Consider the following 15,021-nt stretch of genomic DNA (forward strand, 5'->3'; position numbering starts at 1 on the left):
TAATTACCACCACTTAATTATTTTTTTTCTGTTTAATTAAGGGAGCCTTTTTTAAAATTACACTACTAAAGGAAGCCTCAGTAACTAGATATTTAACATATCCGTACATAGGAACGCGATGCTTTCACAATGAAAGAGCATGTCTTGTTTACACTTGTTTCAGTTTCAGTTAGATCTAATTCTGCAAGCAAAGCTTCATGTTCTTAAAACTGATAATCAAGCAGTCACCTGGCATTTAACAAACGTTATGTGCAGTATAATTTTTGTTTTAAAATCTATTGCATACATTTTGTTAATACTAGTTACTGAAGGGTCATAGAGCTTTGTTTTACCAAAAATCTTTACCGAAGATCTTTAACCTGGATCTAACTCAACCATAATGCAAAAGTGCCTCTTGTTCCAACTCTAATCCAATGAAAGTCAACCGGTTCTTCCTAGATAAACAATGTGCTTTGAAATTCTTCAAAGCATCTGCTAGGCAGAACTGTGGAATTTTACAATAATTTGTACTGTAATTGCAAACAATAACATTTGTTCAGTGACCACAGTTACTATGGGAAGAAGGAAGAAAAAGTCTGAAAGAGTTGGAAACGTATCCTTCCACTCAGAGCATCACTAGAATACACTCTGACTTGGTATATCCAAGTTATAACATCCAGCTCCAAAAGTATTCTTGGGAAGAACCACAGGACTGACTCTTGAAGATGAGGTAAATCCTCCCAAGGAGCTATAGCAAGAATATTATTATATTGGAAGAAAAATCATCTGAGCCTAATGGCCAAAGGCTAAAGATGAGAGGGAAGAAAATTGCCTGCAGACTGGACTGTGATAAACTCCAGTGAGATCTTCTGAAGATGCTGTATATGGGAGCCATATCTCTCTCAGTAGGTACATGGGAGCAGGACCTGTCAGAGAGAGTACTTCGTCGTAAAACAGACAAATAGCAAGTCAGCTAAATACATTCTTGAAACCTTCAGAACCACGGGGAAGAACTTGGACAAGAAGAAAAAAAAACCATACTAATGGAGGTATCTTGGACAGCTCAGGGAAAAGAATAATCAAGTAGGTAAATTAAATAAACTTCATATTTTCCACAGTTGTGAGATTTTGATGCAGTCTTCTGCAGAAGACTTTCCATTTTGTGAATGCCTATTTATGGTACAGTTGCACAAGTTTGAATTTCTGAGGCACAGAAAGTCCCAAGATGTTAAAACTCCTCGGAGGCCATAAATGGCTCAGAAGACAAATGGAAATAACTGGCGTCTTCTAGCCACGAACCTTCCGAGCCAAACTTCTATCTTGCCTTCCGAACCCAAAGGGCTAAACAGACCAGCGCCTTGTTCTGGGGCTTTTGCTATCAGAAGAAAGCTGAAACGGTCTCTTGAAGCCATTTAGGCAATGAAACAATCACTGCTGCTTTTAATATCTTCTTGCCCGAGGCAACCACCTGTTTCGCCCAGCATATATATTGCAGAATTGGCCCCAGCAGCAAAATGCAGTGGGTCAGGCAGTCTCCGTGTCACGAAAACAATGAGAGGAGATAGCACAGCTGCAGAGACCTGCCTCAGGCTCTCTGGCTTACAAGATTTTAAAGGAGTGTTTGCAGCACTGACAGTTATGGGCAGTTTTCCCACACAAAGCCATTAGAAAATGGTGTGTCCATGGCCAGTCCTGAGCCCCCAAACAGCTTTTGCTGTATCAAGATAAAAGGAAGAAGAGGCAGCTGGGGCTAATAAGTTGAAAATCAATGCCATTAACAGAGAGAGTAAAAAAGAAAAAAAAAAAAATCCAAGGTCTGCAGAAGGTGAAACTTTCAGCTATGCCTATTGCTGCATAGAAACAGATTGTACATTTTTCCAGGTTCTGCTTGGATTTGATCTCATATTCGGAGATATAAAAAATATAGATGATGCCTGAATTTCCTGTTTATTAAAAATGCATATAGTTTACATATACACAGCTGTATGTATGCATATGTATACATCTGTGTTTTGCTGTTGGTTACATTGGACTTTGGATCAGACCTTGTATGATATTTTTAGGATTTGAGAGGAGTAACACCTAGGATTAGTGAGGTCATAAAATTTAATTCCACCTTCTATGACCTGCCACAGGTTATGGTATGACAGCACAGACCCGCTTCATGGCATCTTCACACCTCCTCAGTGTTTCAGAGCTAATGATGACATACAGACTGGTAAACTCAACAACAGTCAGGAACATTCCTATGCATTAGAATGAGATCAGCTTTTCTGTAAAACTGTTTCGAATACCCCTTGGCACGCTTTCAGCCTGTGTCAGCTAGCTCTGTCCCATAAAACTCATAATCATCGTTTCCGCGTTTGGACATAGGCTGTTCGTGCTGCAGCTCCTCCGTTTTGGAGACCAAGAGACCTTACACACACCCCACCCCGAGCCAGTTGGCCTCGGCGCCAAGAAATGTTTCCAGACGCACTCACTTTACCAGAAAGATGCAGCCAATTAGTTCGAATAAATAGAGATCTCGCAGCATTATCACTGGCCTACTGTTGATCTGGTTCATGCCCTCATGATTGATGATTGATGTTTGAAATTCAGAAAAAACAACCCGAATGTTGGCGACTGAACGTACTCAACTGAACATGAGGACCTGTATAGGCAAAAATCCACAAACGTGGACCCAAGGCAACACCTCAATTTCTCCTAAACGACTGCCTTTATGAACCTGAATTCACACTGCATCAGAAACTTCTAAAGGAGTAAACACAAAATTAAAAAGATGCCTTCATTAGCAAAGAAATAGCAACTCATAAGAAATGTTTTCACACTTGGCAACTTGGATTATTCTGTTTTACATAGTAGCTTGTTGTGTACACCAATACATTCTGCCTTTATAACTTTGTCTTAATGCGTGAAAATGAACTGTCACATTTCTCTGAGCGATATTGATTTACATACCCATATTTTAAGCTCTTTCACAATATTAATTTAGACGGTCATATTTTAATCTCTCTTGTAACTCCCTGGCTCCTTTCTAATTACAAGACTGTCCACCTCTTTCCAAAATGACCATTGAATTATTTTTATTTTCATCTTGGTTCAGTAAAAAGAAATTTTCTCCTTTAATGTATTTCTTTTCTTTGTAAGAGCAACGGTGATTTATACATCAGACAGGATAGGCATTTGTATGCAGAGCTTTTCAATGGCTCTAATGAGGAAGATTTTTCTTTTCACTTTCTAAAAAAAAGGAAAAGAAAAATCACCTGGACTGTGTTGGTTTATAAACATTACCCATTTGAGTTGCATCGGGGAAGAACAAGCGTCAGACGCGCAAAAGCATTATGAGGCCGTAGTGTTGCGCATTCTGGAAAGTCAGAAGGAAAATCAGAAATTAAAATACTTCATAAATAAAGTATTGAGATTAATTTTGGGGAGAATGGTGGAGGGTAAGGGGGAATGGTGCTCAGAGAAAAAACAAGCAAAGAACCGCAGGATATCTGCGTCAGTCCAAGTGTAGAAAATGCCTTGAATTCCCAATTAGCTTAGTAAACAGAGCATGTCGTTAGGACAACAGATTGACTGAATGTCAGCTGGAAAATTATTCCCATAGTGAGTGATTTTGAGACCAACAAAGAAGGAGAGAGAACTCTGTAGGAAAACACCAAAAAAGGTGAGGAAAAGAAAATTATGAGTCCAGACAAGGATCTGTATGGTTTCAGAACCAGAGGAAGTACCAGTGCATTTGAACCCGTTAAAGCATTGAAGTGGAAATTTTATTTTACTAGTTCTTCCTCTTACGAGCTGGATATTATTCCTTAAAACAAAGCCCCTCTCAGTGGCTTAGCTCTCTGTTCTCACCTAAGATACACAGCAAACCTGCTTAGCGTTTATCTAATGCTAAAAGCATGCTTAGCCCCGATCAGGAAACTGCAAGCTTCAAGCACCAGATTTAGAACAGGGGCATTTTATTTTGCATCTAACGTATTATATCGTTAGAAGGTCACGTTATTCTCTTGATAGCATTCTACTTCATATAAAACGCCCAAGATAAATGGGGAGATCAACATACTTCACAGATCGAGATCTTCAGCAGACATATCCAAAACAGGGACATTCCTACCAATTACAAGAGGAAGATACTCATTATACTAGGGGTAGGATAAAGATCCCTCTTTGCATAGGGTTTTAAAAGACTCAAAAAAATCTTATTTTCTTTATCTTTTCTTTTCCCTTACAAAGAAGAACGTAAGGCCTAGAATAAAAAAATATCGGTCTTGATCTTTGCCCGCTGAGGGTGGGCCTCAAAGAATTCTCAGTGAAAACCATAGCAAATTCTGCTGACACGGATGTGCTGTAAGTCAAACGTTCTCTGCTTATGAATTTCCTCATAACGAGCTTCTCCTAGCGGACATGCCATCTACAGGGCAGAACACTAACAGAGCAGTATCATCCTTTTATAAAGGTTATTTTGCCTATCTTCCCACAAATTGTAACACATTAAAAGTATTTAATTTTGCCCTCTGCGACCAAATCTACCAATTTGAGCTAAAGCTTGCCCAAGTTAGGGAAAAGGCTTTAATCAGGCTTTGGCTCACTTTCTAAACGTAGCTGAGATGTTTTACAGCTATTTCCAGAAACCAAACCGTCACTATAAATCACACAGCGTATTACCTGCTCAGCTTCATACATGCACATGTGTTTTCTTGACTTGTTAAGAAAAGCTGTTCTGCCTTATTATAAAAGCTAGCTCCACATTTTCTTCTCTGAATCTTTCCAGAAATAGGCTAAAAGCATAATAAAACATCTTCCATTTCTTTTATTCTCTTCCCATCATTAATTAATGGAATATATTATCATACTTAAAATACACTGAAAATGTGATTTTAATATACTTTATTGAAAAAAGTACACAGTTTTAAATTGTTTTCAATGGGACAAAGCAATGGTCACCTCTATCTACCAAGTCCTTTTTTGATGAATCATGACTACCATATGCCAAATTCACATCTGCATGACTTGCAAAGTAAAAAGATAAATCTTTTTTCAACATGTCTTTAAGAATTTATATCACCAACAGTGTAAAATCATGAAATGCTGATGCTCTGACTATATTTCATGTCCTCTATGTTGCACCATTTCCGAGTTCACAGTTTATCCATGTATTAGCATGCCAATTGAACACATCAGTCAATGTCACCTTGAGAAAATTGTCAATAGCAGAGGAAGAAGAACAAGAGGAGGTTTAGCACTAAGGCCCGAGACACCACCACATTCTCTTGCATTTTCCTAAAGAAACAAAAAAGAAAGGAAAATAAACACAAGCCATGACACTCAAGTATGACGCAGGATTCTTTACCAAACTACACAGGCAGAAGAGGATTGATGCAAACAGCAAAACTCATGAACTAAATACGCTCAGGATATAATACAATAATATACACATTTTCATTTGAACAAGTTCAGATGGTAGAGTGAAAGTGATCATCGTCAACAGGCATCACGCAATCCCTTCCATGCCATATTTTAGGTCTCATTCTACATTGCATTACACCATCGAAGGCATGAAATAAAGTTACTCCGAAGTAAAACGGATGCCTGTGAACATAGGCTGTACAAGCCACTGTAATCACATCCCCAGTCTCTATCAGATCTCCTTGGCACGATACAAATAAGACCACTATGCAGAACACAGGGTAGTAAATATGCGTAGCGATCCCTCCCAAGCAATATTATGCGTAAACATAATGACTACAGCATGACAGCTGAGATACTGACGCTAGTTACTGAAAAAAAACAGCAGCAGCACAAAGTTCCCAACCATCTCTAATGAGGAATCTTGTGGTGAGTGCTTGAGCCGGAGTAAGTTCCCAGATATTCCCGGCTGCCAGTTTGTGCTCACATCCTACCGCGTTCTCTTATATGATACAAAACAGTCTACAAAAGCAGCAAGCCAAGACATCGTCTACAGGTTTAGTAAAAAGATTTGCAGCGCTTGCAATGTCACTCACTTCCCTTACTACTGTCTTCTGACTGTTCACAGTATTTCCTGGTATTTCATCTTAGAAGATAGTTCACCTATTTTTTTTTATTTTTTAACAAATAGAACAATTACCAGAGTCCAAAAGAAAGGAAAAGTAGATAGAAACTTACTTCGGGGTGAAATCCATGACAAGATTCTGGGCGTCTTCTTATCTTCTGAGATTTTAAACGTTCACATTTAAGGGATTCATTATGTACGAGGTAGTTAAGGACAGATGTTCTGAGCATTGCATTTTCATGTGGTTTGAAATGAATATAGTGAAAATCTTTCAGCTCCTTGCTTCCTCGCCATCAAAACCCCAAGGTGATACATGTGATCAACGCAAGCAAAAGGCGGCAATTCTAGCACTTTCCACACAGTGATCTGTAGTTTAGACAGTATCATTTGCCCTTACGCTGCTAACCCGCCTCTCCACAATACGTCTGCAATACAAGCGCACCGCAGGCTGCTTTGGATAAGTTCCAGTTTATGTAAGAAAACAAATCCTGACCTACAGAACAGCACAAAATAAAAATTGGGGCAACTAAAAATCAATAAGATATATTTACTTCGCTACATTTTTTATATTTTTGGAAAGCAGGATTCTGAAACATTTTCAATACTCCAGTTCAACCCTAAAATGAAGAGATATCTGTATCGTAAGGAGTTTTATAAGTTCCAATATCAGGACCTCCATTCTTACGAGGAAATTACATATTTAGGGCCTGATTTGAAATATGTTCAGCTATCTAAAGATGAGCATGACCTTATGATACTTAAAGATGCACACAAGTGCATCTGTAGCGGCTGTTCAAAAAAAAAAAAAACAAAAACAAAACCCAAACCAAAACACCAAAAAAGTGAATTCTCCTTGAAAATAAGTAGGAATGGCTTAATTTCGAAGAATCAGATGGCTTAATTTCGAAGAATCCCAGCACTTTCTAATGGCTAATGATGTGTTCTGAAGTCATGTAATGCAAGTTTTACATAATAAGAAATTTTTCAATATTTGCATCTTGAATCTCTTTCTGACAACGTTGCAAATAAAAGGATATACCTTATTTCTATAGGTGCCATGGTAATTGGTGGGACAGAATCACAGAAGCATTCGTTATCTACTACGACCATGAAGAGATTGCTGCTTGGGATTTGCTGGATAACAAAAGACCTGCAAATTAAAAAACAAAAACAAAAACAAAATGGTGATGTTATCTGTATTTCTGAGCAACAGGTTTTGTTAGGGATTTTTGAACTTGTCAACAACACCTGTATTATAGTCACAAATAACATTGACTTTATATCTCCTACTACATCTCCACACTTTGTAGAAGTAGATGGCCTTGGACAATGCTTCCCTCATTCGCAGAATGCGGTTGTCCATTTCGAGCTGTACACGATGCTGAAAGGTACAGAGGTGAAGCAGAACCGATAGACTGATACTGCGGATACACTCACGTGGAGAGCGGGACACAAGCGAATTTCAGGGGAGTTTATCAGATTTTTCTTTTTCAGATTTCAGTACTGAATCTCTGCTCTATTATGAAGCCCTAGCTATGTATTTATGATCCGGAATTTTTAAGTAGACATGAAACTGATCTGCAAAAATAATGAAGGTTCTTCTGCAGCCGCATAGCGATAACGCACGGTCCCTAATTTTAGCCTCTGCAATCGCATTAGGGCCTTTATTCACTCTGGGTCTTGCTTGAAGCAACACGAACTACTGAGAAAGATCTCAGCTTTCATCTGTCCTCTCGAGAGTCATTTTATTACTGAGCCAACAAAACAGAGATTAAGCCTCAAAATCTTCCTAAGCAAGGAGATTTATTTTAGAATAATGACGACTATATGGCACAAATATGGTGATAACTCAGCACCACATTCAAATGAAGACAAAGTAGGCAACTCAAAAGGAGAGCGAGAAATAAAGACATTGCTCGTAAGAAGGAAAGCACCCAGGGGAGACCAGGGAAGGATCCTGTGGGCACTATTCAATGATCCACATAGTAACAATGAGCTGAACTCTTAAGCACGTACCAAAGAGAAAAGGGGGAGGAGGCAGAGCCAAATTAGGCAGTGTTTAGCCTTTTCTTTGAAATTCAGGACAGAATACAAAGAAATGCTTTAAGGCTTAGACCCAATTCTTGATTTTTTTTTTTTTAAATCTGTCAGAATTTATATATTGTATCAACAGACTATGTGCCATATCGAATAGCATTGAAATCTGGCAATTCCAGGAATGAGGTGTTTTTTGGTGTGGTATGCTGGTAAATGTACAGAACATTAAGTGAGGGTTTGAGCACCAAGATGATGTGGAGAGGAACATATTTTTCCTCAGACATCTTTATTTAAAATACATATTGTCTTACTAAAATAACTCCCTGCTTTTTCCAAAAATCACAGAAGATGAAATAGCGGAGGGGGCAGGGAACATTCAAACCTAGCTTCAGAAAAAAAAAATTTGGAAAACTTGCTATAAAAACGTGGCCAACGGAAAGATTAAACACTTTTCAGTATTTTTTAAACTTACTGAACCTCCATTAAAATTACACTTAGAGCGATCTGCAATATGTTAGCTTTATGTTTATACATGAAATATACATTTATGGCATAATGTAAAAGGCTGAACTTTATAAATGTACCTACCGAACAGCTGGAGCGTGTAGCAAGACTGACATCATTGTAATGGAGCATCTGTGGCTTTGTGGATTTGTGTGTGGGAGAAATGGGGCCAATAAAAGGAAAGGAGGGAAAACCTTTAACAGACAATTACACCAAAATTGTACTGCATGAATTTCTCAAAAGAGTTATGAATAAAGGATAAAAAAAAAATTATTCCCAGAAATTGGCACAATTTGGATTTTGTGCAGTCTGAAACTTAGATTTATTGTGTCTTTATAACTTGCTCAGAACAGGACCTGAGGGACATAACGTGTTGTAACAATTAACTAGATGCTAAATGATTCATTTCTCTTTTTGATGAGAAGGGAGTAATCCCTCTCCTGTTGTACCTATGGTGTGCCTGAGTCCAAGTCCTTTTGTTATAAGCCCCTTTTTGTGGACCCCCGGGGAATACTGAAGCCTGGGACAGAGCACGTACCGTACAGCCAGGCTTAAAGGTGCCATTGCATGAAAGGTGGGCACATTTCCCATTGCGTTTCCTCTTTAACCCACTTCTCTGGGGTGGCATAAGAGCTATACAGTATAGGCTATTGCTTCCCCAAAGAAGAGGGGGGCGAGGGGGAGGGGGGAGTAAAAATGATTGGGAGCTTTTCCTATTACTTCACCTAGCTGGAACGAAAAAAGAAAGCACTTGAACGCAGAAGAAAGTTTCCACGACAGAACTATGACGCTAAGTAAATTACTATATGGCTTCTCTGACAAAAAAAGTCAAAAACTACAAAGGTTTGTAGGAATTAAGTGATACAGAAAATTTTGCTAGACCTGGTAATTTGGGGAGTGCTGTATATGCATGGATTGACAGAAAGTACGAATTAAAGGAACTGCAAAGAACAATATATTAGGTTAAGTCAAAAAACCTTTTCTACTTCAGGAATTATACAAAAGGTATCGATTGATTACACTGGTTGAGTTTACCAAACAGTGAATATTTTTACAAATCTACAGTCTCTTTATCTATTGAAGTGTCTAACCTTATGGTGACTGCCACAGAACATGTGACTGTCATCTAAAGAGCCATAAAAAGATGAAACTTTTGGCTCACTGCAGCATTTTTTTTCCATAGGGTATAATAATGTCTTAACTAATGTCTTGCAAAGTGGAACAACTATCGTCTCATCTACCATACTAGAGGTATATTTAAAAGAAAATGTTATCTTCCACAAGCAGTAAATGAATGTTTTCCCTTTCACAATTCTCAAACATAATCTTGAAATGAAGTTGTAAAGCCAAGTGCGTGTCCTCACCAGTCGCTGACTCGTGAGGTCACAGGCAAAGGATTAACGTATCAACAAGTGAAGACAGAGGATTGAAGGCAGAGATTGAGTTGAGCAAATAATTAAGGGCAGAAAAAAATTTGTCCAATTTAGCTTTCTTTTCTATTAATAGAACGTGCCCAAGCAAATTATACTTCTTTCAGCTGCTGTAATTTAAGATCATTTTGCGGTCATGAGGTATTCTTACCCTGACTAGGTCAATGGCAAAGAAGTTTCTGCCAGTCACAACCACTGCAGTTGCTCTGTGACTATTGAGATAATTCACACGGCGCTGCTTCCATGCCCACACTGGACAAAGCACACATCATCCCAGCAGCACGTCTTCTGTTTGAGTTCCACTTTCAGTTTCCATGGTGACATGCACATGCATCTTTGAAACTCATTTTGAGCGAATGTTCATGCCAGTAAGTCTCAGGAACTGAACATTCACAGAAAACAAAAGGTGCATAAACACAGTCAGAACAAAGTCTTTCAACTACTGAAATATTCCGCCAAAATTTTCGTTGCTTACACCAAAATTCAGTTGGAAGGGAGAAAAAGCTCTAGCAAAACAGCTTGCCTGACTGCAGTGGGAAATAAAGTTGCTTACAAAGTAATGAAAATGTCTTGTCTTTCAAGTGAGCTCCACTGTGAGTCTCTAAAGTTTATATTACAATACGCATTTCTGAGCACCTGCTGGCTTAGCTCGCCATTTGTGTCACTGGCAAAAAGGGAGCCAAATCTCAGGGACAGCGTAAGGGGTTTTATTACTGGCTTAACAATCAAAAGAAAGTACGTTTAATAGCCTATGGTTAATCTTTATGGAGAACTTTACACGTTTAAAGGGTAAAGCTCTTTTTGCGTTAAGTAATGTAAATCTTTTGATTTGAACCTTTTTCCTTTACACTGGTATGATCACCATCACTTGACAGTGACAGCATGGAAAAAGCCTTGCATATGTTTCCATATATAAAATGGAATAAATTGTTGGGGTTCCTGTTATGTTGGAGTCACATTGAGTTAATAAGAACCTTATTAATAATTTCTCCTCCATCTTTCATCCACTGAGGAACTAGTTGGGTTTATTTGATGTGCAAGTTCAGAGGCTCAAAACAGACCCGGAACACAAACTGCTTCTTCACTTTGCGGGAAAGGTGAGGAAGGAAGAAATTTAATACTTGAAAGAGGTAGAGAGAGAAGGAGGAAGAAAATCTAGTCACGCCAAACTGTTTTGTTAATGAAGAAAAAATAAGAAGAGAGCAAATTTGCAAGAAAATCTGTATTTTGAGTCAGAGCATTACACAACACTTTTGTCATGTTGCACACGCTTTATCTATTTCTTTCTAATCTATTTCTGTATTGGCCCATATAAAAATATCTGCAAAAATATCATACAAATTGATTCAGAAAAAAAAAAAAAGCTTCATGTTTTACTTGGAAATAGTATTTGCTCAAAAATGCAAGTGTTTATTAATCTGTTCCTTGAAAATTAATTTTTTATTGTAGAACGAAACAGGAGAAGACTTGAAATTCAAGTGCTGCTGCATTCATAATTGTATTTGTTAATATCGTGCTTATGGAGGCATGAGAAGAAAGTACACTTTTAATGTGTGTCTGGTGGCTAAATGACTCTTCCCACAGAGAAGGAGTCCTTTCTAATTTCTGAAGATAGCCTAGAATTCGGAAAACATCACAATAGGACTGTAATACAAATCTTGGAGAGCACTCACACCAGCTGCCTTTATGCATGTAACTCCGGTTCCTACATTAGAAGGGTAATCACCTCCAGCTCTGAGCAGGGTACCTGCAGAGACACAGACCGTTCCAGGATAATTCAGAGCAGGAGCCTGGCTTCCCTGATCTGAATCATCCTCTGCAGGAGGGTCTTCCTCTTTCTTTAATGGCTGAATAGTGATCCTGCAGAGAAATGCATCCCGAACGGGGTGAAATGTGATGCCTAAAGCTAAGTGCAGACTACAACACCTGAAAAGAGCCAGCAAACTACATTCAAACCTGTTTTTCTTTTTCCCATTAGAATCTTTTCCTTTTGCTTGTATATATAGAAGTTTTCATAGTTATAATATATATTATACTGTTATCATAATTATTTCTTCCACAGACTACGTTTAAAAAAAAAACCACACAAAACCCAACCTAATTTCAAAAATGTCAGCTCTTTTTCTTATTATAAGAATTACTTTCTCCTGTAAGGAGGAATAATCAGAAGATATACTGAAGGCAGTAGAGGAGTAGGGACTGAGCTGACACTACCCTTGCTGCACTGCCTTCTATCCACACCGTGTGCTTCTTTCTCTTCCTTTCATCTTCCAGCCTCTGAGCCTCCGGGGTGGCAAAGTATCAGTAAGGCGAGTGGGAGAGGGACAAACCTCCCAGGACTGGAGGGAGATATTCCAAGCCAGGGGGAAAGGGCAGGGATGATAGGACAAGCAGAGTTGGTGACCCTGTGGGAAAGGGACAGACCAACAAAGGTTACTAGTTGCTGCAGCAGGCGGCTTTGTTGTGGGGCCTCTGCAGTCTGTCCCCTTCGGAATTTTGGAGCACCTCCCACATTGGTGAAACAGGCAAAGCAGCAGCAAGGCAGAGCTAGACCCTCTCTTCTTCCTTGCTGCTGGACTCATGAGGCTGCTGCATCTCCCGAAGAAAGACCAGATGGCTGGCCAACTTGAAGATCACACACTTCTCTAAGCCGCTGATTTCCTCGCTTAATGCAGGTCATTGCTTCACTACAACTACCTGAATCATAAGGGGCACAACACGTATGTGGTAGGCTTAACATCTTGTCTCTGAAACGCTGCTGGCTTTAACTTTCCTTTCCTACCAGAGCTGGATCCATAACAGGCAAAGCTAAGGTAATTCAATTTCAAACATGCAAGAGAGGTGCCCTGTCCAGCGAAGCAAACTTAACCTTTAAGTTGTTTGCTCTCTACTATTTGACTTTAACATCCGCTATTAAAGGAAATCGATAGTGCTGTTAAACAGCTTAGTCTCTGTTTTTCCATGCAGGAGAGAGAATCCATTTCCTTGTCCACTGCTGTTAAGTTCTGGACAGGATATAAACTGAAGACAGACCTGAGCTTTCCCTAATAATAAGCAGCCACTGCCATAGCCCCAGACACACCCAGTCTTAAGGGAATGTGTGGAACGCGGCGCGTTTTGTGTGGGACCGAGGGTGGGCCAGGCAGCTGTGGAGAGGACACAGCCATGTTAGAGCGTTCGGACTGAGGATCCCAATCACCACCATTTATTGGTCACTTGTACTCAACCATTTTCCTTTTCCTGCCTTGCAACCACGCTGCCACTACCCGGTGGCCAGTGACACTGCTACACGACTTGTTTCAACAACAAAGAATGGTAATAAACCTCCTAAGAGCATTCAAAAATCTCTGATTTGCAGATCCATTTTCCCCGTCTGTCTTCAGACGAAGACTGCAAAGTGTTTGAGGGAACAAAATGAACGACAAGCAGCATGGAACTCTGGAGATACTTACAGGATACACCTACATTTGAGGAACCAAAAAATTCAGAGAAAATATCTCCCCATGATCCTGCAGAATGGAAGATATTTCTTTGTAATTTGAGGACGGTTTGAGCACAGCACCATTAAAGCAACTCAACTTGTTTAAAAACAATGCTGTGTGTTTCTAGTTAAAACAATTCTCCTTTTCTCACAGAAACACTGCATTATTGTGCTTTGTTTTAAAACACGCTTGTTCATAAGTAAGAATTATTGATCTATATGGTGTGTTTTACAAACAATATTTTCATTTTTAATTTTACAGACATACGCTGCTATTATATCCGTGCTCATGACAACAGATGCTACGTGGCAGAGTATGTGGTCATGATAAACACGTGGCTTAGGCGGGATTTTAATCCTATAAACATTCAAACGGCTGTTCAGATTCATCTTTAATTTCATGTTCAGGAGCTTTAACAGCCTGATTCAAGGGGGGGGGGGGGGGAATCCATATGTGTATTTTTAATTTGTTTCTGTAATGACCACAAGAACACTTGAATACTATTGTTTACTGTTACAGTGATGACTGTGGGACTTACATTGAAATTATGACTAGAATAATATCTAATTGTTGTGCTAGCATGTGTCAGTCCTGCACATACTTTATCATATCAATCATTTTTAGGAGGCAATGGAAAAGATCTTTTCGCTACTGGTTGGTTGGCCCCTGCAGATGAATCCTACAAAGCATGGAAGAATTTCACTGTGAGTAGTTTGAACTGAAATAAACTGAGGGCAATATTTTCAAATCGGCACCCTGAACACATGCACAAAGACATGAAAAAGTAGTCTGAATTTCCACGGTACTCAACTCAGACAGCCCCACTGGGCACTCCGATGTTTGAGCATCTCTGTCAATGCAGCCATTTCCCTGCGGACCTTTCAGCGTATTTTTTGAGTGCAAACCTGCATTAATGAAGTTCGAGTATTTTGGATTAAGATTAGTTGCTACTTTGAGATTACATTTCATATCTGTCAGATTTGATCTTTCCTATTTTTTACAGAAAGAAAAAACATACCAGCACCAGGGTACGGTAAATGGAAAATATTGCACACTCTGCACTCAAATATGTGTTACTCACATCACTGTTGGTTGCAAACGTTCAACCCTAATGGTCTGGAACAAACTTTAAGCATTCAGCTGAAGTGCAGATATCCGCTGTGCTGTTTCCCAACTCCTATCATGTGCTTTCCAGGCTGCTGGCTACATTTCCTAACCCACATTTCTCTCACTTATCACATTTTTTAAATGAATGAATGAAATGTTTATAACACAGTCAAGTTGGGCTGCTTGGTTTCTTGTTTGTTTTTTTTTTTTTTTCCCCCCAAATAAATGATGATAGAGAATGGAATATCTTTAATGCAATATATAAAAATAACATATATGCCAATAACAACATTTCTGAGAGCTGCAGCAGTTGAAATATACGAAATAAAAAGCAGCCAGTGGTTCACTCGTATAAATCGAGACAGATAAACTCTCAGCCTCAGGCCTGTGACCCGACCCCATGGCTAGCAAAATATTGCTACCACGTATAGCCTCACTGACTGCA

General features: G+C 39.1%; 1 protein-coding gene across 1 annotated transcript in view; it reads right to left on the minus strand.

Moving 5' to 3' along the window:
• Positions 1–5,141: 5,141 nt before the first annotated feature.
• CACNA2D3 (calcium voltage-gated channel auxiliary subunit alpha2delta 3) overlaps positions 5,142–15,021 on the minus strand; it is a gene marked incomplete at its 5' end in the record, with an annotated part of 465,227 nt that continues 455,347 nt past the window's right edge. The window contains 3 exons of the mRNA XM_082487543.1: positions 5,142–5,265; positions 6,130–6,238; positions 7,056–7,166. Of these exons, the coding sequence (XP_082343669.1) occupies positions 5,173–5,265; positions 6,130–6,238; positions 7,056–7,166 (313 nt within the window). The 3' untranslated portion in view covers positions 5,142–5,172. The remainder of the gene's footprint in view (positions 5,266–6,129; positions 6,239–7,055; positions 7,167–15,021) is intronic.

This window comes from Vanellus vanellus, assembly GCF_965231255.1.
Source record: "Vanellus vanellus genome assembly, chromosome: 9".
Lineage (NCBI taxonomy): Eukaryota > Metazoa > Chordata > Aves > Charadriiformes > Charadriidae > Vanellus > Vanellus vanellus.